Source organism: Spea bombifrons, chromosome 6 (genome assembly GCF_027358695.1).
Source record: "Spea bombifrons isolate aSpeBom1 chromosome 6, aSpeBom1.2.pri, whole genome shotgun sequence".
NCBI classification, from domain to species: domain Eukaryota; kingdom Metazoa; phylum Chordata; class Amphibia; order Anura; family Pelobatidae; genus Spea; species Spea bombifrons.
The window spans coordinates 25,937,936-25,964,263 of NC_071092.1; the positions used below are offsets into that span (position 1 = coordinate 25,937,936).

General features: G+C 40.1%; 2 protein-coding genes across 2 annotated transcripts in view; one reads left to right on the plus strand and one right to left on the minus strand.

The window, feature by feature from the left end:
- The window catches only part of CENPP (centromere protein P), a 110,244-nt gene that overhangs the window by 81,405 nt on the left and 2,511 nt on the right, over positions 1 to 26,328 (minus strand). Inside the window, exons 2-6 of the mRNA XM_053469619.1 lie at positions 25,177 to 25,324; positions 22,744 to 22,901; positions 18,964 to 19,052; positions 17,429 to 17,517; positions 16,813 to 16,909 (exon numbers count right to left, since the gene is read on the minus strand). Of these exons, the coding sequence (XP_053325594.1) occupies positions 16,813 to 16,909; positions 17,429 to 17,517; positions 18,964 to 19,052; positions 22,744 to 22,901; positions 25,177 to 25,324 (581 nt within the window). The remainder of the gene's footprint in view (positions 1 to 16,812; positions 16,910 to 17,428; positions 17,518 to 18,963; positions 19,053 to 22,743; positions 22,902 to 25,176; positions 25,325 to 26,328) is intronic.
- OGN (osteoglycin) lies at positions 8,050 to 16,304 on the plus strand. The gene is made up of 7 exons (XM_053469621.1): positions 8,050 to 8,204; positions 8,676 to 8,918; positions 11,189 to 11,267; positions 12,596 to 12,754; positions 13,606 to 13,808; positions 14,847 to 14,942; positions 15,589 to 16,304. Exons 2-7 carry the CDS (start codon positions 8,763 to 8,765, stop codon positions 15,763 to 15,765), a joined length of 870 nt encoding a protein of 289 aa, XP_053325596.1. The 5' UTR covers positions 8,050 to 8,204; positions 8,676 to 8,762; the 3' UTR covers positions 15,766 to 16,304.

The following is a 26,328-nucleotide window of genomic DNA, read 5'->3' on the forward strand; positions in this document are numbered from 1 at the left end:
AACCCACTTCTTCAGAGAAGCCTTCTTCTAGAACTTCCTTGTCATGGATACAACCACCACACTACCTCTCATCCTTTCTCTGTGCCTTTTTTGTTCACCCCATTCCCTCAAGATTGTAAGCTTGCAAGCCGAGCCTCTCCACCTAATGTATCGGTTTGTCTTAGTCTGTCAATTTTCGTCTTGCCATACTCCGTGAATATATGTCTTGTATTAAGCGCTGTGTAAATTGTTGGAGCTATACAAATAAAAGATAATAATAATAATAAATGCAATAAAGCATCGAAAAAAACAAGCAGGGTGATGGGTTGTATAGACAGAGGCAGGCCTGGACTGGGACAAAAAATAGGGCATTTCAGACTGAGCAGCCCATTTTTTATGAAAAAACATATATATACATACACATACATAATTCAATGGTCATTTAACATGGGAAGCCTGAAGCCACAATTTAGTGCGACTAATAACACAATACCTTATCTTTTCCACTAAATGATTTCAGGGCCTTGAATGTTTTGTTCCCTTAAGTCACTTCAAATTCAGGAGGGTGTTTTATCTCTGGATAAGTAAAAATGAAATAGTTCCTACTGTAAATTAAGGACACAGATAAGCAAACACACACACACCAGGACAGGCTTTTCCACACCGACACCAAGACACACACCAGGACAGGCTCTGCCACACCGACACCCAAACACACACCAGGACAGGCTCTGCCACACTGACATCCAAACACACACACACCAAGACAGGCTCTGCCACACCGACATCCAAACACACACACCAGGACAGTTAAAGAAAGAAGAAATGGTTCAGCACTCAACTCCCAGGAAGCTGGGAGCTAGCAGGAAAAAGGGCAAAACAAAAACAGGAAGCATAACAAAAATAGCAACGTTTCGGCCAAACAGGGCCTTTTGAGCTTGATAAAGGCCCTGTTTGGCCGAAACGTTGCTTTTTTGTTTTGCTTTCTTTGAATAAAGTAACCTAAGGATTGGAAGCTGATTGGAGTGCTGGGGTTCTTTTCTGTGTTCGTACACACACCAGGACAGGCTCTGCCACACCAACACCCAAACACACACACACACACACTAGGACAGGCTGTGCCACACTGACACCTGAACACACACATCAGGACAGGCTCTGCCACACCGACACCCAGACACACACATCAGGACAGGCTCTGCTACACTGACACCCAGACACACACACCAGGACAGGCTCTGTCGCACCGACACCCAAACACACACACCAGGACAGGCTCTGTCACACCAACACCCATACACAAACACACCAGGACAGGCTCTGCCACACTGACACCCACACACACACACACCAGGACAGGCTCTGCCACACCGACACCCAAACACACACACAACAGAACAGGCTCTGCCACACTGACACCCAATCACAAACACCAGGACAGGCTATGGCACACTGACACCCGCATCCGGAGGGTTTCCACGGACGGTTTCACTCCTGCCTGTGGCATCTTTGCCCCCATAACAGCCTGCCTGTGGCAACTTTGCCACCAAAACAGCCTGCCTGTGGCATCTTTGCCACCAAAACAGCCTGCCTGTGGCAACTTTGCCATCAAAACAGCCTGCCTGTGGCAACTTTGCCATCAAAACAGCCTGCCTGTGGCAACTTTGCCATCAAAACAGCCTGCCTGTGGCAACTTTGCCACCAAAACAGCCTGCCTGTGGCATCTTTGCCACCAAAACAGCCTGCCTGTGGCATCTTTGCCACCAAAACAGCCTGCCTGTGGCATCTTTGCCACCAAAACAGCCTGCCTGTGGCATCTTTGCCACCAAAACAGCCTGCCTGTGGCAACTTTGCCACCAAAACAGCCTGCCTGTGGCATCTTTGCCCCCCCCTACACATCCATGCTATCACACACACATATTCATTCACTCTTTCACAAATATTTATTCACTTATTCACAGATAATCATTCCCTCATTCAGATACTCATTTACATATACTCATTCACAAACATTCATTCACTCACTCCTTCACAGATACTCATTAATTCTCTCTTTCATTCAACTCACATACTCCATACAGCCTCCCTCACCCCCTTACCTGAACTCATGATGTACATGCCGCTCGCAGACTTCCGCGGATCTGTACAGGGGAAGCAGACGCACAGCAGGGTCATGTGGCGTACGTGACGTACGTCACATGGCTCCGTTCCGTTGGATTCCTGCGTCCCCCTGGCCGTGGAAGGGACGCTGCTCGCTCGCGTCTGCCAGGTAAGTAGCGGGCCCGGTCGCGGTTGCTGCGGGCTTAAGGGGCAGGTGCCCCTTTTGCCTTGCATTAAGGACGGCCGCATAGGCCCAGTCAGTCCGGTCCTGACTGGGCCTATTTTAAGGTAGGGGCCTGGAGCTGCAGCTCCATTAGCCCCTAAGTCAATCCGGCCCGGCCGTGGCTCTGTCCCGGCCCGGCCGTGGCCCTATTCCGGCCCGGCCCACCGGGCAAATGCCCGGTGTGCCCGATGGCCAGTCCGGGCCTGGACAGAGGCATTAGTTGCAGAGAGACAAGACCTCACTTGTGTACGGTTTTGGAGACACCACCTCCAGCAGGCTATTGACACATTGGAGAAAGTTAGGAAGTTTTACTTTACCAAGAGAGTGGTAGATAACTGAAACAGCATCCCTTCAGAGGCGGTAGAGACTAATACAGTGAGGGATTTTAAACACGCATCGGATGGGCATAAAGCTATCCTGAATCAAGGCAAGACCAAGGACTAACTTGTTTTTTGGCTAATGGAAGAGGGGTTTTATACTTAAGTTTATAAATATACAGCCTATTTGCTCATAGTTGCTCTAATTGATGTATCAGTTGCTTCAAAGGATGTGGACTTGGTACCATATTTACCAAATGTGTTATCAAATATAAAAGTGATATAAAGCAGACATAATATTCACATGAAGAAAAAAAGCAAGGCTTTAAAATGGTTGCTTTCTTTTTTGTAAGCACACAACATTCTGTTATTTTCCAAAAAGACGAGCTTTCAAACAGCTGTGTCTGACCAACAGATGTTTCACATTTGCTGAAAATGCAGAAAACCAAATTTAAAAAGCATGCTTATTTAGACTCTCAAATAAGCAATATCCTGTTCCTGTAATCTTAAAAGTATTATTTTCACAACTGTGAAAACTAAACGTGTAGAGATAAGTTATCTGGGTAGATTATGTGCGTTCATAAATACATTTTCGCCGGGTATCTCAAAGCACTCCCTTCATCTTGTGGGTCCACTGGGGCAGCTGCCCTCTTGCCCCGTGGAAGTTATGTCCTTCTCTGCAGCTAAATCAAGCTCTCATATAGGCTTTATAAAGATCTATTTTCAATTTCAGGCAAAATAAAAAATGTATGTGGTATAGTAAGCTGGATAACAGAAAATTATATTTCAAAGAGAGAAAAAAAGGTTAGGACAAAGTCATAATCTAAACCAAAAGGGTAGGAGGCTCAATGAATGTGATGATGTTTTTGGGAGATAAGTAAGTGGAACAGCCTCCCAGCAGAAGGGGTCAAATATCATATGATGAGGGAATTTAACACTGCTTGGGATATACATATAGCTTTCCAGAATATAAGATCAAGGATCAAATAAGGTTTGACGTTTCTACTGCAGAAGGAAAGATGCAGACTAGATGTGTGAAACGAGTATTATCTGCCATCAAATTCAATGCTGCGCGCTTCACGGGCCATAAAAACATAATATTTTATTCTTTGCTTAAAAGAGATGGATTGTGACGAGCAATCAAAATATTTGTAATGTTAAATTTCAAGGAATTGTTACCTACGAGAGCTCAATTAACAGAGCATTAAAACATCATTTTGTCGTCAATTAAACTTTTAAAACAATCATTCCATTTATTAGGTGGGGGTCATTATTAAAGGCACAAAACTTACAGCCAATCTTCTATTCTCATTTCTGGATCATGTAGAATATAAAATCTAAATATTTAAAACATCACAAAATAAATCAACTTGTTATGAGGATGCCAGGTGCTGGAAAATATGTTCTAAAACACGGAAGGATGCAATGCTACGGCAGATTTGTTATTTCATCTACACCGAGACCTAATAGGACCTACTAAAACACTTCGTTATCACAAGACATATAAATTATTAAGCTTTATTGATTAATGCAAACCTCTTTACATTTGAGGGTCCACTTAACAAAATATTAAACAAACTCAGTCTAGGCCAAGTCTACCAAGTACCTCTTAGTACCATTAGTCCTATTATTAGGTTGAAATATTTTGAACTAGAAATATGGAATAATTTATCATGCATGTGGGTGAGACCGCCTCAAAATGTCATCTTTGCATAGCCAGTGAGAACTATTTATTTAAAGTTTACTTACCCTTAATATAGAGAGTTATTTCAAAATACAGCCATATTCAAAATGGAGAAAGTGTAAAAGGGAACAGAGACCAATATAAACCTGTGTTTAATTGATCCACTATCTCCTAGTAGTGAAATATGAGGGAATAGCAGGTAAATCGGATATAAACCCTCGCATGAAGGAGCGTTGACCAGTTTTGTGTATTTTAGTAAAACAGGGCGGAATATTATTCTCCCATATTTGTTAGGTCTTTAAGACTACGGATTCAGACAGATTTCATGAATTTTATTTCATCTCTCTTAAACAAATTTGTAAAATAAAGAGGAATGTGCGAATAATGTCACCTTCCAATCTTAGCTCAATGAATTTAATATTGTGAGGAAGCCATACAGACATAAAGTACTATATACTTGGGACTGATTCACTACTGTATTCAAGTTTCCATTTGTAGTTGCCAGAAACACATGACCTAACCATAAAGCTATTCTTGCTCTTACAGTGCGGTGCAAAAGTTTTAGGCAGGTGTGGAAAAATGCAGTAAAGTAAGGATACCTTTAAAATAGATGTGTTAATTGTTTATTTTCATCCCTTTGCCCTTAAAACAGCATTATTTTTTCTAGGTACACTTGTACAAAGTCAAGGATTTTGTAGGAGTATAGCTGTGTGAATAAACAATTATACCTAAAAGGTGTTAATGATCTTCAATGTAATATGTAGCTTTAAACGCAGTCGTTAACTGAAACAGAGACCGCTGTGTAGGAGGAATAAAATTGGGTGAGGAGCAGCCAAACTCACTAACAAGATGAGGTTGCTGAAGACGGTTTAATGTCAAAAGCCATACACCATGGCAAGACCGAGCACAGCAACAAGACACAAGGTCGTCATCAACAAGGTATCTTGGTGGTGATGCTCCATGCATGCTCTGGCTTTATTTCTGCAAATGGAGTTGGGGATTGGGTCAGAATTAACGGTCTCCTCAATGCCAAGTACCGGCAGATAGTTATCCATCATGTAATACTATCAGGGAGGCGTCCGATTGGCCCCAAATTTATTCTGCAGCGTCATTATGACACCAAACACACGGTCAAAGTCATTAAGGACTATCTTCAGCGTAAAGAAGAACGTAAAGAAGAAGTCCAGGTAGTGATGGTAGATGATGACAACTCCTGTTTTTGGAATATCCGTCATTATCTGCTTTATATCATCTGGTTCACCTGACTTTCGCCTGTTCACTAAAACAAACAATTGAATCCTCTGCTCTCCCTCTTACCTCGCCAGGAGCCTTTATCATCAGCAAAGCTTGCACATCCTCTGCAGGGTCATATAATATGCATTACGTGACCTGCTAAGCGCCTTAGTTACCAAGCCGACTGGGAGCAGGAATGCTGTGGGGTCCGGATCTGATCAGTGCCACCCTTATTCTGGTGCCTGGTACTAAGATCAGCCCTGGTTGGCATTTGTGATTTTTACTTATTGCCAAGTGCTATGTGTTTATCATGCGCATACAACATTTTTAAAAATAATTTCAAAAAGGATCACTACTGGTAACCTGCCAAACCAGAGTTTTTCAGAATATTTTGTTTTCCTGGAAAAACTGTTTATGAATAAAGTGCTGTCATGAGGAAAACTGACTAAATAAATGATTGAATGTCAAAAGAACAGCATAGATACATGATATGCGTGGAACTATATGGAAACCTACATTAACCAGTAAATATTTAGGGCTAATAAAGTTGTATTATTGCGCTAGATCACTCGAAGGTAAACGCTGCCTTATTGCTTATGATAATGATGCTCAAATTGCACAACCTACGATTCCTGGGGGTTCACAATTTTTGCCCACAAAAAGTCAACGCTTGCAATAATGATCAAGTTTTTTTTCCCGCTAGCAGCAAGTACTTTGAGCCCTTCTGAGAATTAAAATTCAGTAACGTGCAGTGACAACAAAAGAATGTCAGCAAGGTATGATAAATTCCTCACCATGTTCAGTCCTGCCAGGCAATTATTCCTTGAAAACAAACAAACAAAAACAAAATTTCTGAGTGGAAAAGGAAATGTCTACCTTTGTTACTCCCATCAGTAAATGTATACTATAATGAGGTAAATTACAGATTATTAGCACCTTTAACATTTTATTTGTATTCGGGCACCAGTGACATCACAGGAATATCTCCAATGAATCCATCTATGGACGGTGATTGGTTGCAATCAGCCCCTCTTCAGCCTATGCTCTAAGCCTGTAGAAAAGTGTGCGTCAGGTAGGAGTCCTGCGACTCCAGGTTCTGTCATAGCTAGACATCTCCATACTTCCCTCTCAAGTGGCATGAACAGGGAAATGTGAAAGAAAGCATAAGTGTCTGCTTCTTCTATCACAGATCTCTCCTACGTAAGCTAGTTTACTGTATAACACTCAATCACTGCATTAAACCCTACCCCTGCTATCACAAAACCCAGCCACTCACTCTTAGCTGAGTAACCCTGCATTTTTAGTTAGGACTCGCCTCTCATGAGGTGCCTTGACGTGGTAGACGAGCTTGTGTGCTTTGGTCAAAACACAGTACTGAAGCAGCATGTTTATAAACTGTATATATTGGATTGGAGCTCAGATGTAATATGGTACAATAAGGTGCTGCTGTACATGTTAATAGAGGCATATCCCTAGCTGGATGTGAAGGCGCACAACATGACAGGTGGGTTACTGCTACAGAACCTGCAGGCGCTCTATAAGTAAAAAGTGATGATAATAATATACTGTATTTCTGAAGCAAAAAACAAGTTTAGGAACTAGCATGATTTTTTTTTTTTTTTTGAAGAAAGGAAACATTTACAGTAACCATTTTAATTATGTTAAAGTCTAGGCTTCAAGACTGAGCAGTGGCCATGCTGATAGCAGACTGATGAGACCACTAAAATCATCTTATATACACCTACTGCTAATTAAAGACATCAGTAAGTTGGATAGCAACTAAACGTTCCAAAACATCATCAGTGTCACCACATGGATAGCGGAGCACAGGCTGATTCCACACATCAAAAATCATTGGAGACAGATCGCTTTCCAAGTCTTGTTACAAAGCTCCACAGATGTATGTGGTTAGAGACGCTCTGCGGGGTATGAAAACACTCAGCGTTACGCAACCTGATTCGATCCTGAAAGAATGTATCTATACTGGTCTATTGGCTTCTGGAAGAAGTGTATCTGCTCTCTTATAGGGACCAAAAGGATTCTAAAGAAAGCTTAACAAGTGTTTTATCAGAAGTTTTGGGTCTTTGAACCATCATACAGTTTACATTACATTTGCATTCTCAATCTACTGAGAAATTTTGAAACTATATTATACTAGATACCCAGCTTTAGTGACACCCAAATTGCCAACTATTTTAGATCTTTTAAGTCATTAAAATTGTGCTATTTTGCTAAAAGTTTTGTCTATTCTACTTATATGCTTCACAAAATGCTCTCTCTCTCAACTCCTGATGTGTCTATGTATTCATGTATGTTTGTTATGTGTGTTAACTTCCCCCACTTAAAGCACTGTGTAATTTGGTGGCGCTTAATAAAAGATAATAATAATAATGATAATAATAATAATAATATGCACCCTACACAACAGAGAAGCCTTCAGTTCTTTCTGTAGCAAACCTAAATTGTTAATAGAGAGCAGCCTTCTTTGGGATATTATCTCTTAGCCTGGGGGAGGGGGAAAGGCTGGAGCAGCCTTCTTTATGCCAATGGCCTGTGCAGTCAATGTACTTATTCATTTCACCTTCTAAAGACTGACCACATATGAACCCTGCTCCTCACACCTTTCAAATACACCTGAACCTAAGCGGACACAGCAGCTAAAGATAAGGTAAAGCTACTAGTTTTGAAACGTTGTTACATACGCATAAAAGTGCTTCAAGTCACCAAAATGCATGCTTTGGGTTTATTCTAGAATAAACAATTTTGGTTTACAATTTTAATTTGTCTTGTTTTTCTACAAAGAGAAACAATCAGGTTATTATAAAAATGCAGAGGGATGTTTTCTATTGTTTTATACCGAGCTTTGCACATTAGCGTTTGCTGCCATTTCACGAAAAGCATTAATAGCCTAAAAAAGACATTTCAATATAAAAAATTACGTGGGCTAAAACATCCTGATCCTCATGTTACCTTGTATGTGAATAAGGTAATCCTGATGATGCATTAACTTTCTGTTTCACAGCCTAGCTTCCCCATAATCATCCTAAAGGGTTAAGTATTATTCTCTCCCCCCCAAATGCAATTAATCTGCTAAATCTGGCCAAGTCATGCATACTTTAACTATTGTTATGTCATGCAGTTCTCCTCCAGGACCGGAGAAAGGATTTTTCCCTAAGTAAACTACCACAGAGCCAGTGTGCCGAGCTCTGCCTTCGGAACAGCAGCAATGCTGACTTTACCTATTTGGTGCGCTCTGATCCTGCTGCTACCGTTCATGCATTCGGCCCCTCCTGTACAGCAAGATGAAGTTTATGATTACGATGTTTTTGAAATGCTCGAGGGACAGCTATTTAAGAGGGCATTGGAGGCACAAACAAACAAGGTACATCCGCATATATATACAATGTCTGTTATGAATACATAAAGTGGGGATTTAAAGGATGGGTGCGTAGAATGTTCTTCTTCTTTTTAACTTTTTGTACTTACTGATATACGGTGCTGAATCACCTTATTTTTTATCCAGGAAAAAATACATTTATGGTGTTATAGGACTTTCATAACAATATAGAGTATGTATGCATTCATAGGTAAATACTTTTATAGTGATGCTTTAGAAATGCTTTCCTTCATGGTTAGTGTGCTCCTCACTCAGCCTACCACATTGCTAATCTATAGTATGAATCCTCTTTAAATAACTAGAATCTGGGGCCCAAAGCAGTGAAACAGAAGAACAAATGTACTTGTGTGTGCCCTGGGTTTTAGAAGTTCTTCCTTATGTTAATGATATATTAAATGAATCTATAGTAGTTACATATTTCACATGCTACAGTATTGTGTCTGTTGATGCACAAATACCCAGTTTGTATGGCTGCCTAAAAGCCCCTTTCAATGTTGAGAAGTAAACTATGGCTATATATTCTCAACATATGGAACATATCCAAGATACCGGCCCTCTGGAAAAAATGTTATAATGTTAAAGGCAGGTTTTTCCTCACATTCCACAGAAAAAGGAGAAAACCACAAAAAAAGGAAGTATACTGATTTAAAGCCTTAAGCCCCAGGGCAAGAGAGTAACATTCCTCAATTTCATTAACCCCTCTCACACTAACTGGGTACCAATGTGCAACACATATAAATGCAATGTCCAATAAATGCATTGGACACTAAATGACCAAGTGCTTATTTGCTTCCTTCTTATCCATTTTGCTATTCCATGGCATCATAATTTTGTGGTGGCTTTACGACAGCATGGAACATCGTGCCTTTAAGTGTGCTGCTATTGGTGGTTTCCCAGTGGTGGGGTCTGTCTTTCAACCGAGGAAGTCCCTTAGGAACCAAAAGCGACGTCCGTGATCATGTGATACTTACTGATTACTGAACTTAGAAACATTTAATCACTTTTAATAATGTGAACACTGAGTTTTTTTTTCCCATTTGGAGTGTTCGTTATATAACATCCTGAATGTTTTTTTAACTGTGATCAGTGTGATTTAATTTAGTTTAATCCCTTAAAGCCAGGCTGGTTTTTTTTTTTTTTACTTTCTGTACCCTTCGTGACCTAGGCTGTTAACATTTTTGCAGTTTTTAAGAACAAGAAGGGCTTTCTTTAGATACTATTTTTTTTTTCGATCATATAATTTCCTATACAAAAAATAATACAATATGGCGAAAATAGCACTTTTACTCATCTACAAAAGCTAATGAAAAAACCTGCTAAACAGATTATAATATTTGTCTTGAGTTTAGAAATACCAAATGTTTTGTTTTTTTTATGCAAGTTATAGGGCAATAAGTACGAGAAGTGTTTTGCTATTTCAATACCATTTTTTTCAAATCTGGTAATCGTTTCTCCATGTCTTGTTTGGGACATCTTTGAAGTCGACCAATTCAATTTACACCTATCAGATCATTTTTTTTGAAAACTAGATACAACAGAGTATTTCAAATGGTGTGAGTTTTTTTTTTTTTTACTTTGTTTCATACACTAATTCTACTGAGTACATTGTTACCACCAATGCATGGGTTTGTCAGGTTATTTGGAGGATAAAAGGCCTCATTTGGGAGAGGCGTATTTAAGTTTTTAAACTTGGAATTTTGACATCTAGCCCTTCTGCCCACACGTGGTATTTGGGACATCTTTGAAGCCAGCCACATCAATTTACCACATAAAACCATATATTTTTGAAAACCAGAAACATCATTTCTAGGACTTGCTCAATAAAAAAAAAAAAAAAAAAAAAAATTGTTTTACATGTTTTGGATTTTTTTATATATATTTTACAAATCACACAGTGATTAGTAAGCTGGGCTTTAATGACTTGCATGGTTCAATGGACAACAATGTCACTGATGGCACTTTTGGTTGCTCTTCGGAGTAATCACAGGATGATCGGGGACGGAGGTTATGTTGCTGAATCCCTCAATATTGAGGCATTTCAGTGAGACTGATTACAGTTAGGAAGTGCTGGCTGATCGCTTCCTAAGCTCTGTTTTAGCTGTCCGCCGCCATCTTTGTTGCAAAATCGCCACAATTGCAGAGTTTGCAGCAATTTCTAAGCAGCCTGTACATATATGGGCTGTGATACGTGTATTGTATTCAGATAAACACCCATATTGCAGATATGCAAAATTCCATTTTGTATTTTTCAACAGGAAAATGGCCTTGTAATTGGAAAGGAAAGGTTTAAAAGAGAAGATGAAGAAGAAACCAAAGAAATTACAGATACCAAAGGTACAAAGCTACAGCACACATGATGTCACTATGTAAATATTGGAAAAACAATAATATAGTAAGCGCTTGGTGTAAAATTGGTGTAAATAAAAAAAAAAATAAAAAATAAAAAAAACCAAAACAAATGGATAATATAATTTGAGAGAGCAAACTAACATCAAGATGCCATTCAACACATGCTGCTCTATTGGTGGTTAAGGACATATTTCATTCTATTTCCAGCATTTGTCAGAGAGAGTGCTAGTACTGACAAGTCTTGCCTTAATCTGGTGGAATATCTCTACCATAAACGTCTTTGGCTTGCAATCCTTCTACCACAAGCCGCAAGTGTTTGTTCCGGCGCAGCATCCTCGGGTACCCGAGGTCCCCTTGTGCCTACCATCACATTTCCCGTTCCCTAAAGGCTCCCGCATACCCGCTGCTCCTAAACATTGCCGCATAATTCCTACATGGCTCCAAGATGGCCGTTGCAAGTGTGTTAGTCTCCAATATGGCCGCCGCAATAGGTCTTTGGCCTCCAACATGGCTGTTTTTCCATATTTGGATACTTCAGTCCTGCACCAAGTAGATGGATGCGTCTGCCTTACCAAAGCAATGCCTGTACCCTGCCATACCATTGTGTTATTCCATACTCTGGAGGATTCTTGCCCCCTCCCCAATATGTTGGGGGGGGGTTCAGTCTGTCTGCCAGCACCTTCCCCGTGCCCTACATCTGCGGCTCAATCTTCTTCCTGAGGGATCAGTTCCTTAAATATTTTTCTAATTTGGAGGGAAATCCAGCATCATATGCCAGTGTCTACCCACTGCCAGTGCCCTACTACTGCTGCCATATAACCTTCCTTAATTTTAGGGATCATTTAATTCAAATTCAAGTCCCACGGCATGCTGCTGGATGTATGTATCTATTGGTGCAGTGCAGCCCAAATTGTGTGAGGATCTCTTCCTAAACCTAGAGATGGTGGTGCTATAGGTAAAATATGAGTCCAGAAGGTGCCATGGACCTCAAAAAGCCCACAAGTTTCTTCTGAATGGCCTGAAAACCAATGCAGTATAAATAAAATGAAAGTTTGGTCCAATTCGATTTTGCTTGCTATGCAAACCGTCATCTCACTGCCAGGATCTACTATTATTTACTCTTGCTTTTCAGGTATTTTGACTTCCTAAAATGTCCCTTGCAAATGCAATATATTTCAGTGTCCATCTAAATATTGTTTTCATTTATGCAAACCATTAGTAGGAGGTCAGGTTTGCCACAATGTTTTGGAAAGACAACCACTATTATTAAGACAAGGAATGGTTTAACAAATTCATCTTCTGTTTCAATGCAGATTTACCGACATGCCTGGCTTGTGTTTGCATAAGTGGATCAGTTTACTGTGAAGAAACCGATAGAGAAGAAGTACCTCCTTTGCCTAAAGAGACATCCTATGTTTATGCGCGTTTTAACAAAATCAAGAAAATTACAGTGAAGGACTTCTCTGATTACCGTAAGTAATGCTGAGCAACACCGCTTGCCTTTGCTGTTTCATGTTGCATGATGCTTTTACATTTTCATGTTGTCCATTTTGCAGATACATGGGGGGGTTCTACAGAAAGAATCCCCATATGCATTTGCCCCTTTCCCCACCTCCCAGCTAAATGGCATGCAGGAGATGTGTTCGGCTGAACACATCTCTCTGCATGTGATATACTCCCCTCCATCTCTGGCTCGTTGAATACTGCAGGGGTCGGTTCGGACCCCCATACTCGTGTGTAAAGTGCTGCCACTGATTTCAATGAGAGCGTTTTCCGGTCACCAATTGTGATGAAGCAGCCCTGCCAGTGTCATTTATATTTCATTGTGCACGAACACATATTAAAGTGCTTACAGAGCGATGCTTTCCTCCTAATAGGGTAAAATTGGGTCACTTCATTTTCATATCACCATCCTCTCTTCAATAGATGACATTTTTGCGCGCTTCATTGTAGTAAATCATTGTTTTCTAAATGTTTTATACAAACACATTGTAGATCATTAAGATCTCAGGATTGGTAAAGACAGAAACTGTAATATAACGCAACCTACCAACCTGCGGGCTTTAAAAAGCAGGCCTCCAATTCAACAACTATGCAAACTCTATATTTAAAAAAAATTATGTCAAAATGTTTTTTTACAGACAAAAACGGTTATATTACCACATTATTATAATCATATTTCCAAGTCTCATTATCTGTAGACATGGTATTAACTTTCTGTGTTAGATGTTGCCAACATTACAATAAGTTATGATTTATGAACATAAGTATCAATCCAAAATGAGAAAGCACGTCATCCTGACTTTCCTGTTTATATATGTAGCTACATTAAAGAGGATTGATCTGACCGGCAACCTGATCGAGGAAATTGAGGAAAAGGCTTTTGAAAAGCTTGTTTTGCTAGAGCAACTTTCACTTGCCGAGAACAGACTAACACGGATTCCAGCGTTGCCTACAAAGCTGATGTCATTCAACGCCAATAACAACTTCATCAAAAGCAAGGCAATCAAGGCAAATGCTTTCAAGGTAAAATCTAGGAGTCACCATTTTACACCGAGGCCCAGCCTCTTATAATGGCACATAAGATATTAGCTAATATAATTGCTTATACTGTACAACTGTAAATGTGATAAAACTGTACTTAATTGCTACACACAAAAGGAGGATCTTTAGGTTATTCTCATAATTTTAACTTGTTTTCTTAAACACCAAATGATGTATCTTAAGAAGGTTGAACTAACAAGTCCGTATTTCATCAAATATGAGCAAACAGAACAATGAATTTCCCAGTGATTGATATACCTAACCAAATTTGGTTTGGATCTAGGAGCCAACCCAAAAAATTTAGGAGCTAGCTTTTTTCTCACGTATTTTTTTCATTTATTACCCCTGCAGTTAAAGGATGTTTTACAAGATAAAATATACCTTTCTTCAGTGATGCATCACTTCATGAAAGGTGTATTTTACACCATAACGACACACGCTTGCATTTTTGACCATTATTCTTACAATTACACATGCTAACACCGTACAGTAACAGACACACGCTAACACCTTATGCTCACAAACATTAACACACACTTACATTCCACACTTATGTACCCACACCCTAACACCATACACGAAAGTTAACACTATATGGTGACATACACAACACCATACACACTAACACCACACTCTTATATACAATGGCAGCCCTGGCCAGTTTTACCCCTTTTTCCTGCAAAACCCTAGATGCCAGGAAGTGGTTTCTAGTCACCATGGCGACCTGGCACCCAGGGTTTGTTGAACCCTGACCAAGGGCACTTCAACTTCATATAAAAACGAGGAGGGGGTAGCTGGACAAGCAGAGTTAGGACAGGAAAGGGTCAGTGCCGGTGAGTACGCAGAACCAGGCAGCGAGTGAGGAGATACACAATGTGTAAAAAAGTCAAGGATTTTGAATTAGACAATTGGGGGCTCCTCTGAAAAGTCCAACTCCACTTTCCAAGACAGTATTCACTAACTGTGCCATACATTACTTGTACATAATTCTAATTCTTCATATCTAATGTACTTCAACAGAAACTGAACAACTTAGGCTACCTCTACTTGGCTCATAATCAGTTGGAGAGCGTACCAGCAAACCTGCCAGAGAGCTTACGGGTCCTTCATCTTCAGGTTTGTAACCCCACAATATAATGAGTAACATACATCACATGCTCCGCTGATAATGTAATGCCAGCATTGTGTACAGATAATGGTAATGCCGATGCACATAACAGTATACAAACAATCCATCACATGGAGATTAGCTGAGATGTATTACACAGCGTACCACAAAAGACTGATGTTGGAAAGAAATTTAAATGAATTGTTGGATTGCATTTTCAGCTTCCCAGCACTTAGTAAATCTCCCTAGATGTCATAATGGATTTACAGTTATTTTACAACCTTACTAACTTTGTTCTTAAAGTACAGACAGATACGGATGTCACCATAATCCTTGGTAAAATCACCTCTGAAGTCCCAAAAGGTTATGTGACATTTTTTTCTATGTTGGTCCAACGCAAGGTATTAACCATGACTAAAGACTAAAGACTCATAATCATCAAAATGTAATAAACATTCCATTCTGATGAGAGATTTTAAATGTACTCATCTAGCATTACCAATATACAGTATGTGTGTTTCTTCTATTCATATCAGCTTACAAGATATATCAAGTTTCACCACTACCATGTTAAAACTGTTTAAAATTACAACCTTTTACGCTACTATGTAGCACGTGATCTTTTTTAATATGCAATGTGATTTTGTTTTGCAGTTCAACAATATTTCAACCATCACAGATGACACTTTCTGCAAATCTAACGATACTCGATATGTTCGAACCAAAATGGATGAGATCAGGTTGGACGGGAACCCAGTGATCCTGGGAAAGTATCCAAATAGCTTCACCTGCCTGAGAACTTTACCAATGGGTTCCTACTTTAGAAAGTGAAGACTCTCTGTAACTATCCCGAGCTTTTGTCTGATTTGCAATGCTGACCTAAATCTTATTACTTACAACACTAATTAAAGATCTATAGCTTGTATTAAATCACACATTTGTATCTCAGTAATGACGAGTACTGTAGCAAAGCTGAAGGAATGATCCCATTTCTCGTAATAGGGCAGAAACTTTTACTAATGTAATCATGTTAAGTGTGCTAATGACTTTTACATCACTCTCAGCATTATGTATATTTACAAATGATCTCTAATATGCCTCTTCGTTCCATTTACCGGACATGTGTTTTGTTGCAAAAGCTTCCAACCACTATAACTGTGCCTCTACCAATGTATACTTGTTAATGTAACCTTTATTTTTATAAAGTATAGGTGGACCTCCTTTTGCATGTTTATTAAATGTATAGTTATTGAAATGTTAGAAGACAAATATTTTGGTTGAGCCAAAATCTTTCAGGAAATTACAATTCCATGCTTTGTGTTTCAAATATGTATTAACAAGTTTGTTAAAATAAAATGAAATAGAACCGACATGTAAATAGAGTGCTTGAGCTCTTTAAAGTGTATTTTAACTAAAAAAAATTCCATAAATATAAACCGATACACAAAGAAAATATTCACGGTTATAAAAAGAAAAGCATTATACATATTTTTATATGTTACACGACCTACCTTAATTTGTAGGGTTCGAATATGCACTAAGTACATACATAGTTGGGACCATTATATACAGTACATACTCCTGTGACCAAATATACATTTCTGATCATTTATTTATCTACAAATCATAAAGTACTCCAGGTCTCTTGTGTCTGAACCCTCCCCCCCCAACAATATTTAGGGGCAAGTGGTTGATATTTTTGTTAATTCTTAGTTGTGTTTTCTTTTGTTTGCCAAAGATAAAAGGGAATAGATACAAAAAAGCCAAAACATTTAATATACAAAAAAAGTGACAACGCTGCAGGAAAACACACATGATGTTTTTGAGCTCTTTATAATAATCACATGGACTTTCATAAAACACATATTGTTATCCTACCTTAAAACGGACAAAAGTCTGTTTGCGATATTCGCACCACTCTGCAAAGCTGGAAAGGGTTCGGAAAAAGAGTACTAAACTCTTCCTCTCCTCAGTCCTGAAAACATTATGCGGGGGTGGAAGCAGGTTATTATACGCAATCCAACTTTCATGAGTTTAAAACATTTTGTATACATATTCTATTATACTATGTCATCATTAATACAATGTGGCATGAGTTTTTTATGCCCTAGACTAAAAAAAAATTGCCTTTGATAAACCAAACTGACTGTCTAGCTAAAGAAGGACAGCTCTACTTAATGTTACCGGCTCGCACACTGGAGTTCTACTCTTTCGTTGTCACATCTGGTTGGCTGTTGTACTTTGCCGTGGAATACAATGGTGCTTTAGAAAATAAATAAAAAGCAATACTAGTGTCCAACCTCTACTCTAGATCATTCCAGACACAGCCCCCCTCACAATCTCTCTGTTCCATTATCTCTGATAGCTCTTGATATTTTCTGCAGTGGCAGCGCCATAAACACTGTTGTCATTTGTAAGTAAAGAAAATTATTTGAACCCAACAGTAGGATGAGAATAAAACAGCCATTTTCAGATCAGTAAAACATACACATACCGAGATACAAACTTGCTTAAACTGGAATTTTCTCTGCATCCCAAGATAATATTCAGATCAGTAACTTCACAGCTACCAGACTCTTGTACCTGTTGTAAAAAACAAACAAACAAAAACAAAAAACAGTTTTGATTGAAAAAAAAATAATATTTGTCTTGATACAAAGATGCACTGTGAAAGAAAATGGACAGACTACTCTTGAAGCATACGTAAAACGTCTTTGTTGTTTGCTAATAATACTGTGAGCAGAGAATTTCATGACGGTCTTTTCAGGCTACCACAGGTGATACGGAGGAGTAACTCATTTAATTTAAATTAATAATGGCGATCGAAAAGCTACGTCTTGACCTTTGACTGGTTTTAGGAGTCAATTCAGTTACAGTGGAACGCTTATGAATGACAAACTCTGCTCTGTGCTGCTTTTGTTAGGAAGATCTGCTGTTGTCATAAGAAAACTTATTGGCAGATGTAGAAACCTTTGTGGGTGGTATATACTGAGGTGAATGGAGGATTGGAGAGGATGGTAAACTTGTGTATATGTTCCTTGGGTCGGATGAAGCAAGAATCAATGGCTCCTAACTATTGACACACACGTAAAAAGCAATGGATTGTTTTAGGAATATTTTGGCACTGAATACCGGGCCTATCAACAATTTCCCAATGGAAACATGATGATCAGTAAATGTCCCCTAACGAGAACCCCCGATCCTTAAACTGGCGTTTGCGTAGAAGTTATGAGAAAATTTAGACTCGACCTAGCTAATCATGTATTACGTATAAGCGGATGTACAGATCAGTAAGAGGACCATTACTGAGCTCAGTACTGCTTCGTGTGGAGTTCCACAGATGACAGGAACAATGCTTCTGCCATCTAGCCTGGATTACAGGGTAACTCGGCTTCCAGCGCATACGAGTGCTTTATAATTCAGAAGCAATGTGTCTGCAACCTTTTCTGTTTCAGAGGGGAGTCTATAACCACATTCGTCAAAATGGACAGATTACTGTATGATGCAGCCTGATACACAAAGAATATACCTCAAATTACGTTTAAGTATTCAAATATTCATTATTTACCCGCTTACAAACAAACCACATTTATGAGAAGTTGCAGCTCCAGAACTTCAGCTACCCCCATGACCCCATTGTCTAACTGCTTGTAGTTGCTTAAAGCAACTAATCAGAGGCAGGAATATCAAAATAAAGCCCCTATAGAAATAATGGCAGTGCTTTTGCACATGCAGGTGGAGGTTTTTACGGTGCAACCCAACTGGCTGGGGGGGGGGGGGGAGTATAACACACACGTGTGGTAGTGAACAGAACACATCATCTCCAAGCCACGTAGCTGGGGACAGGAAGAGAGAGAAGCTCCTCTTTTTTTTACATATTAATTACTGAAAAAAATAATCAAAACCATAGATTTCACTTTTCTTTAACCCAACGCTGACATCTGGTGGCACAAACAACGCACTGTTAACTGCATCACACAATAGAAAAAGCTTCCATGTAGCATTTCATTTCTGACGATCTGCTCTCACCTTTGAATCAAGCGTTTGAAACTCAAGTTGGAACGAGAGCGACTGACACCGACCCAACAGCCTATGTTTATACAGGACTTCGTTCTCACCTGCGTTAAAATACAAATGTCATTATTACTTAAGATGTCTTTAGAGATGTTTTCATTAGATGTTCCATTTTTCGTGACACGCAAGGCCTAACTAGCAGCTTTTTTTTTACGCCTGTGTGAAGGCAATTATTTTGTGAGGAGGGTCAGTACGGTTGTTCTGTGATGGTGTATAAAACAGTTTGAAAATAAACGCAGTAATACATGATAGTAATTTTGTTACAAGTAAATAGCAAATTTGTAGCTAAAACACTATTTGCATAATTTGATATTGTTGATATTGTTAAACTTTTCAAGCCATACCGTATTCACATATGGAAAGTTACTGTTAAATGATATTGCATTCCCCTTGCTATGGGATAATCAACCTGCAAAGGGCAAAGCTATATACATCAGGGGTGGACAAAGTTGGTTTGGATCCAGGAGCCAGACAAAAAAGTTAAGAGCCAGCTTTTTTTTTGCTTTCCCAATCCTGTTTTTATTTTCCTGATGCCCTGGGTTTGTTGAGCCTTGCCATACACTAACATACATTTACACAATCTTATTATACCACACAGTAACAGGCACACGCTAACATCCTATGTTCACAAACACCGACACACACGCTACGCAATACATGTTCTACACTCATGTACGTACATGCTAACACCATACACGAATACACACACTCTAACATTATATTAATTCTAACGCCATACCGTAACATTGACAACACCATATACGCTACACTCTTGCACTATGGACAGATACACATTGAATCTGGCACTACAATATAGTAGACATACCGACTGTAGCACTATACATATACACGCATACGCACTGATATTACGGTATATACACATACATACACTGACTTCACAACTATACATTTACACACATATACTGACTCTGACACTATAGTACACACAAACACACTGACTCTAGCACTATACACATATACACTGGTATTACAGTATATACTAGGGCTGAAACAACTAATCGATAAAATCGATAATAAAAATCGTTGTCAACGATTTTCATTATCGATTAATCGAATCGATTTTTATCGATTATAAAAAGAGGTTTTTTTCAGAGCAAATGCTCTGAAAAACTCCTCTCCTTGTATAATCCGACCTCAGAGATCGGATTATAACACTAGAATCCAGATCCCCCGCAACGCTGCAGGGGACCTGGATTCTCCTCGCTGTCGGCCGGTCTCTCACTTCCGTCTCTCTCCCCCCTCCCATCTGCTTCCCATCTGGAGGAAGCAGAGTGGAGTATGGGAGGGGGGAGGAGGCAAAGTGATGTATGGGAGAGGGGGAGGCAGAGTGGAGTATGGGAGGAGCCAGAGTGGTGTATGGGAGGGGGAGGAGCCAGAGTGGTGTATGGGAGGAGGCAGAGTGCAGTATGGGAGGGGGAGGAGCCAAAGTGATGTATGGGAGGGGAGGAGGCAGAGTGGAGTATGGGAGGGGGAGGAGGCAGAGTGGAGTATGGGAGGGGGGAGGAGGCAGAGTGGAGTATGGGAGGGGGAGGAGGCAAGGTGATGTATGGGAGGGGAGGAGCCAAAGTGATGTATGGGAGGGGGAGGAGGCAGAGTGGTGTATGGGAGGGGGGAGGAGGCAAAGTGGAGTATAAGAGGGGGAGGAGCCAGAGTGGTGTATGGGAGGGGAGGAGCCAGAGTGGTGTATGGGTGAGTTATAGTGGTGTATGGGGGGTATTATGAATTTCAGGGCATATAGGGGGTATAAGGCATATCGATATTAGGCATATCAGGGGGTAAAAGGCATATCTGGGGGTAAAAGGTATATCAGGGGGCTCAGTTGCATATCACTGGCATATAAGGAGTATAAGGCATATCAGGGGCACAGTGGCATATCAGGGGGCACAGTAGAATCTGGCATTTAAGAGGTATAAGGCATATATGGGGGCAGGGGGGAGGAGTCAGAGGGGTGTATGGGAGCCACCCTCCCATACACCACTCTGGGTCCTCCCCCTCCCATACGCCACTCTGCCTCTCTACCCGGCTCCCTGGTGTCTTGTCAGCAACGGAGGTTCACAGGAGGCAGAGTGGAGTATGGGAGGGGGAGGAGGCAGAGTGGAGTATGGGAGGTGGGAGGAGGCAGAGTGGAGTATGGGAGGAGGGAGGAAGCAGAGTGGAGTATGGGAGGGGGAGGAGGCAAAGTGATGTATGGGAGAGGGAGGAGGCAGAGTGGAGTATGGGAGGAGCCAGAGTGGTGTATGGGAGGGGGAGGAGCCAGAGTGGTGTATGGGAGGAGGCAGAGTGGAGTATGGGAGGGGAGGAGCCAAAGTGATGTATGGGAGGGGAGGAGGCAGAGTGGAGTATGGGAGGGGGAGGAGGCAGAGTGGAGTATGGGAGGGGGGAGGAGGCAGAGTGGTGTATGGGAGGGGGAGGAGGCAAGGTGATGTATGGGAGGGGAGGAGCCAAAGTGATGTATGGGAGGGGGAGGAGGCAGAGTGGTGTATGGGAGGGGGGAGGAGGCAGAGTGGAGTATAAGAGGGGGAGGAGCCAGAGTTGTGTTTGGGAGGGGGAGGAGCCAGAGTGGTGTATGGGTGAGTTATAGTGGTGTATGGGGGGTATTATGAATTTCAGGGCATATAGGGGGTATAAGGCATATCGATATTAGGCATATCAGGGGGTAAAAGGCATATCAGGGGGTAAAAGGTATATCAGGGGGCTCAGTTGCATATCACTGGCATATAAGGAGTATAAGGCATATCAGGGGCACAGTGGCATATCAGGGGGCACAGAGGAATCTGGCATATAAGAGGTATAAGGCATATATGCGGGCAGAGTGGCAAGCTGGGGATCAGATGTGCATAACTGGGGGCAGTTTGGTAAATAAAAAAAATTAAACAAGGCTTTTTTCTCAGTTTTTATTAAATATGAAAAATAGTTAACATGAATTAATATTTACTAATAACTTTGTATTAAAACCTAGTTTGAGAAACACTGTGTTTGGGTTCTTGTAGCTTTTATTATTATGTCAGTAAAATAAGAAGGTGAATAGAGAGAGGCCATTGCAATAAAGAGATGAAAGTGTAAATTGTACGTTTTTTATTGCAATTTTTCTTCAATTTAAAATAATGTATTTTTTTAACCGATTAATCGAAAAAATAATTGGCCAACTAATCGATTATTAAAATAATCGTTAGTTGCAGCCCTAGTATATACACATACATACACTCACTCCAGCATTATACATTCTCACACACAGACTCTGAGACTATAGTATACACATATACCACTACGCACGCTTTGCTTTCCTGCTGGGGTGTGCGGTGCAGCAAGTGCCATGCATTATGTGATCCCACTGGGAGCCTCATGGCCTCTACACTACACCCCACATGAAAACAGAGCATGCTAGAATTATGACGGCAGCCCTGGCCCTGGCGCATGGGGTTTGTCAAGAACTGACATATAAGCAATATGTATTAACCAATTAGCTCATTAAACAAATAATACCAAATACCCCATTTCAGAAATAATTCTAGCAGGCCTGGGTGCAGATAGTTTTCAATGAAATCTATGTAACCATAGCGACAATTCTCCTACTTCTTTAACTTTGACCATTCTATATATCTACTGCCATCTCATTAGAGAGGTACTTTCCTACATCTTATCTTACTTGTAGTTGGAAATTATGCTTTTTTTCCCCAATACACCATTGGGCCAGATTTTGTTCATGCCACTCACTTTTGTGCTCCCTTTTCTTGAAGTACTTGGTGAACTCCGTCCCACAGATCTTGTTAAAGAATTGTACTTCGCTTTCATAGTGGGAAAGCTCAGGCTTCGTTACGGCAGAATCGTGTTTGCGCTCACCATCAGTTATTTCTTTTCCGCGATATGACAATCTGCAAAAATATAAAGAAAAGTGTACATCAAACAAAAATGTTTCACTGGCCACAAATTCTGGATGACCCATAACTTTAAAATAATTGTTGTGTCGATTGATTGCCAATTGTATAAGCTGATTATTTAAAAAGCAGGGAAATGTACATTCATAACATTCTACAGAATATATTACATACATTTATGCTGCAGTAGTTACATTTTTAGTGGTCAACCTTATGAACCATGTCACAGCTTTAGATTGAGAAACACACAATTCCAAATTACAGCCTGCCCATTCCTATAAAAAAAATGAACATTGCTGGTAGTTCTTATATAGCAGGAAGGTTTATAGCCACAGGGATTAAATTAAAAATATCAAAATCCTTTTACATAAAAGCAGCATAAGCTTGGATGGAATCTAATTTAAAAGACGTACAACCTTTGCAATGGCACATAGGTTGGGAAGGCCTGTTAATGGAAAGGTGTTATCCTTATATTGAGTGACAACATGGGAACTGGATCCATGTGATAAGAGGATCACAGGCGAAAACACAGGTGGAACCCGAAATACATAAACTGAGAGTGTATGCATAATAAATCCAGGGGAGAGTTGTAAAACTGTTGACTAAAAAGAACACAAAGGCTTGTCTCATATTTGTACAAAAAACTGAAGAGTTAAAAGTGGAACTTATTGGAAGACATGGGTCCGGTTACATCTGGTCTAGAGTGAACACAGCGTTCCACAAAAAGAAAATCCTACCAACAGTGAAAAACGGTGCTTCAGGATCAGCTCTCCAACAGACAATCCTGAAGGAGAATGTCCAGCCACCAGCTTGTTATGTAAAGCACAAGCAAGTCCTCGCCTTAATGATTTAACAGAAACAAGATGAAAGTTTTGGAGTGTCCTGACTTGAATCAGTTTGAGATGCTGTGGCATCACCTTGAAGACCATCCAATGTGTTTGAATAAAAACAATTTTGACTAGAAGAGCTGGCCAAAATTCCCCCAAAGCGATGTAAAAGATTTTTTGGCAGTTATCACTACTGTTTGCCTCCAGTTACTAGGTTTAGGGGCAATTACTTTTTCACATGGGTAATATAGGTTTTGATTAACTCTTTACCTTCAATAAATGAAATGGTCATTTAAAAAGCTGCATTTTGTGTTTAGTTGGTTTGTCTTATGTCAAAATTAGGAAGAACTCTGGAAAGTGGGAAATACAGGTACAGTGAGAAAATGTAAAGTGTATCCTAAACACAAGAAAAGTCTAATGAGGTTTGGGGCAAACTAGATTGGCAGAATGTTTTTCATGTGCCCTGAAATTCTATGTTATCTCCAGTGACCAGTACCAAATCCTTCAATTATGATATAAGCACAAAGGACAGCACTCTCTTGCCATGTGTTGTAACAACACAAATTATTTCACTTCTTGCTTGATGATGTGCACATTACGGCTGCAAGAACTAATCGATAAAATTTATAATAATCGATCATGAAAATCGTTGTCAACTTCTATGATGGCGCGCCGGCGTGACATGACCTTCCAGTGCTCCATCATAGAAGCCCAAGTGGAAGTTTCAGGTAGCAGCAGCAGAGGTTGTCTACAAGCATCGCGCAGACGTTCACCGGCTGCCTGAGAGTAGTATCCTCTGCAGCGCTGCAGGGGACCTGGATGCTTCTCTCTGGCAGCTGGTGAACGTCTGTGTGATGCCCACAGACAACCTCCACTACTGCCCTCCACTTCCGCTGGGACATTGATGATGGAGCACTGGCGTCACATGACCTTCCGGTGCTCAGTCATAGAAGCTCCAGCAGCAGATGTTTGTCTACGTGCATCGTGCAGACGTTCACCACCTGCTCCCACTACAAACCAGGAAGCAGGGGGAGACAAGTCGGGGGGCAGAGTGGTGTATCAAAGGGGTAAAAGGCGCATCAGGGGGCAGAGTGGCATATCTGGGGGTATAAGGCATATCAGAGGCAGAGTGGCATATAGGGGGGTATAAAGCATATCAGGGGAGCAGGGGGGAAATAAAATGAAACAAAAACAAGAATTTTTTCTTGATGACACGTGTTAATGTAAATTTTACGTTTTTTATTCTGTTTGTTTTTAACAACCAGTTTGTTCATTAAATTATTTCAAATAAACCAGAAATTTGCATATTGTTTTTTTATCTTATTAATCAACTAATCTAAAAAAATATCTGCCAACTAATTGATTATGAAAATAATCATTAGTTGCAGCCCTAGTGCACATTTATCAAATTTAAACAGTGAGAACAGTACTAGATGAATACTTACAGGGCCTTTTTTAAGTTGGTTCTGGACAGGAAAGCAACCTCCTTCTGATTATCCTTGTACTTTTGGGTAAGTTCAAGAATCTCCTCCTGTAAGGACGCGATCTCTTCTTGATACATCTCAGTCATGTTATTTTGCATGAAGTTAGGGTCTGCAAAAGAAACAGGTAAGAAATTAACACAGGTTAAAATGGAGCTCATCACATGTAGTTTAAATTTGTTTAAAAAAGAAAAGCAGGATCAAACTTGTTTAAATCTCTAGCCTTCAATAACTATTCCCTGTTTTTTTATATGCAAGGCATACTGGAGTCTATTTTTCATGGACTCCAATGCGTTCAACTGCATCTAAATCAGTGCGTGTATTTTTAATATTGGAATATTGGAATTAGAACATTTTCATCCTCCCTTTGGCTTTTCTGTTGATACCAGAAATCATATTCAAATATGCTTCCTTTACATTTTCAGTAGCACTCCTATTAAACTCAATGAGAATAGCAGAAACCAGTTGCATGTATGCTAGCTGAAGGGGCAATTGCCCACACCGAGAAAGACTCCAGAATGTGGAAGGTATAAAAAAGTAAATCTAGAATCACCCTTTATTTCCCTAATTTTAAGTGGGAGGCAGGGTCACACAACATCATGTTGTGCAATCTTGCAGTAGTAACATAGCAGCTTGCTCTGTAGCATTTAGATCAGGCTGAGGCTTCCCCCTGGTGTGTGAGTTGTGTAACTGCGTGTGTATGTTAGTGTTTGTGTTTGTTAGTGTATGTGTGTATGATTATGCTAGTGTGAGCACTGGCGACTGTGTATGTTAGTTTGTGTCTGCTTGTGTTTGTTAGTGTGGTAACGGTGTGTGTGTGTCGGAGTATGTTAGTTTGTGAGTCTGTTTTTGGGTATGTTAGTGCATGAATTCAACCACAGAAGACAGGCACTCCAGTTAACGGATATCCCAATTGATATTTATTTCAACAAAGTTAATCCATGATCAAGCAGAGTGGGAAAACAGGCAAAGAAGAACCGCACAAATCCCCTTGCTGGGCTAATATTGCATTAATAAAAATAAATCATTTTATATTATCATGGGAAATTACTAAAAACTTGTTTTTTTTTATACAAAATTAGTAACTGATCAATAAAAATAAAGGAATATCAAACT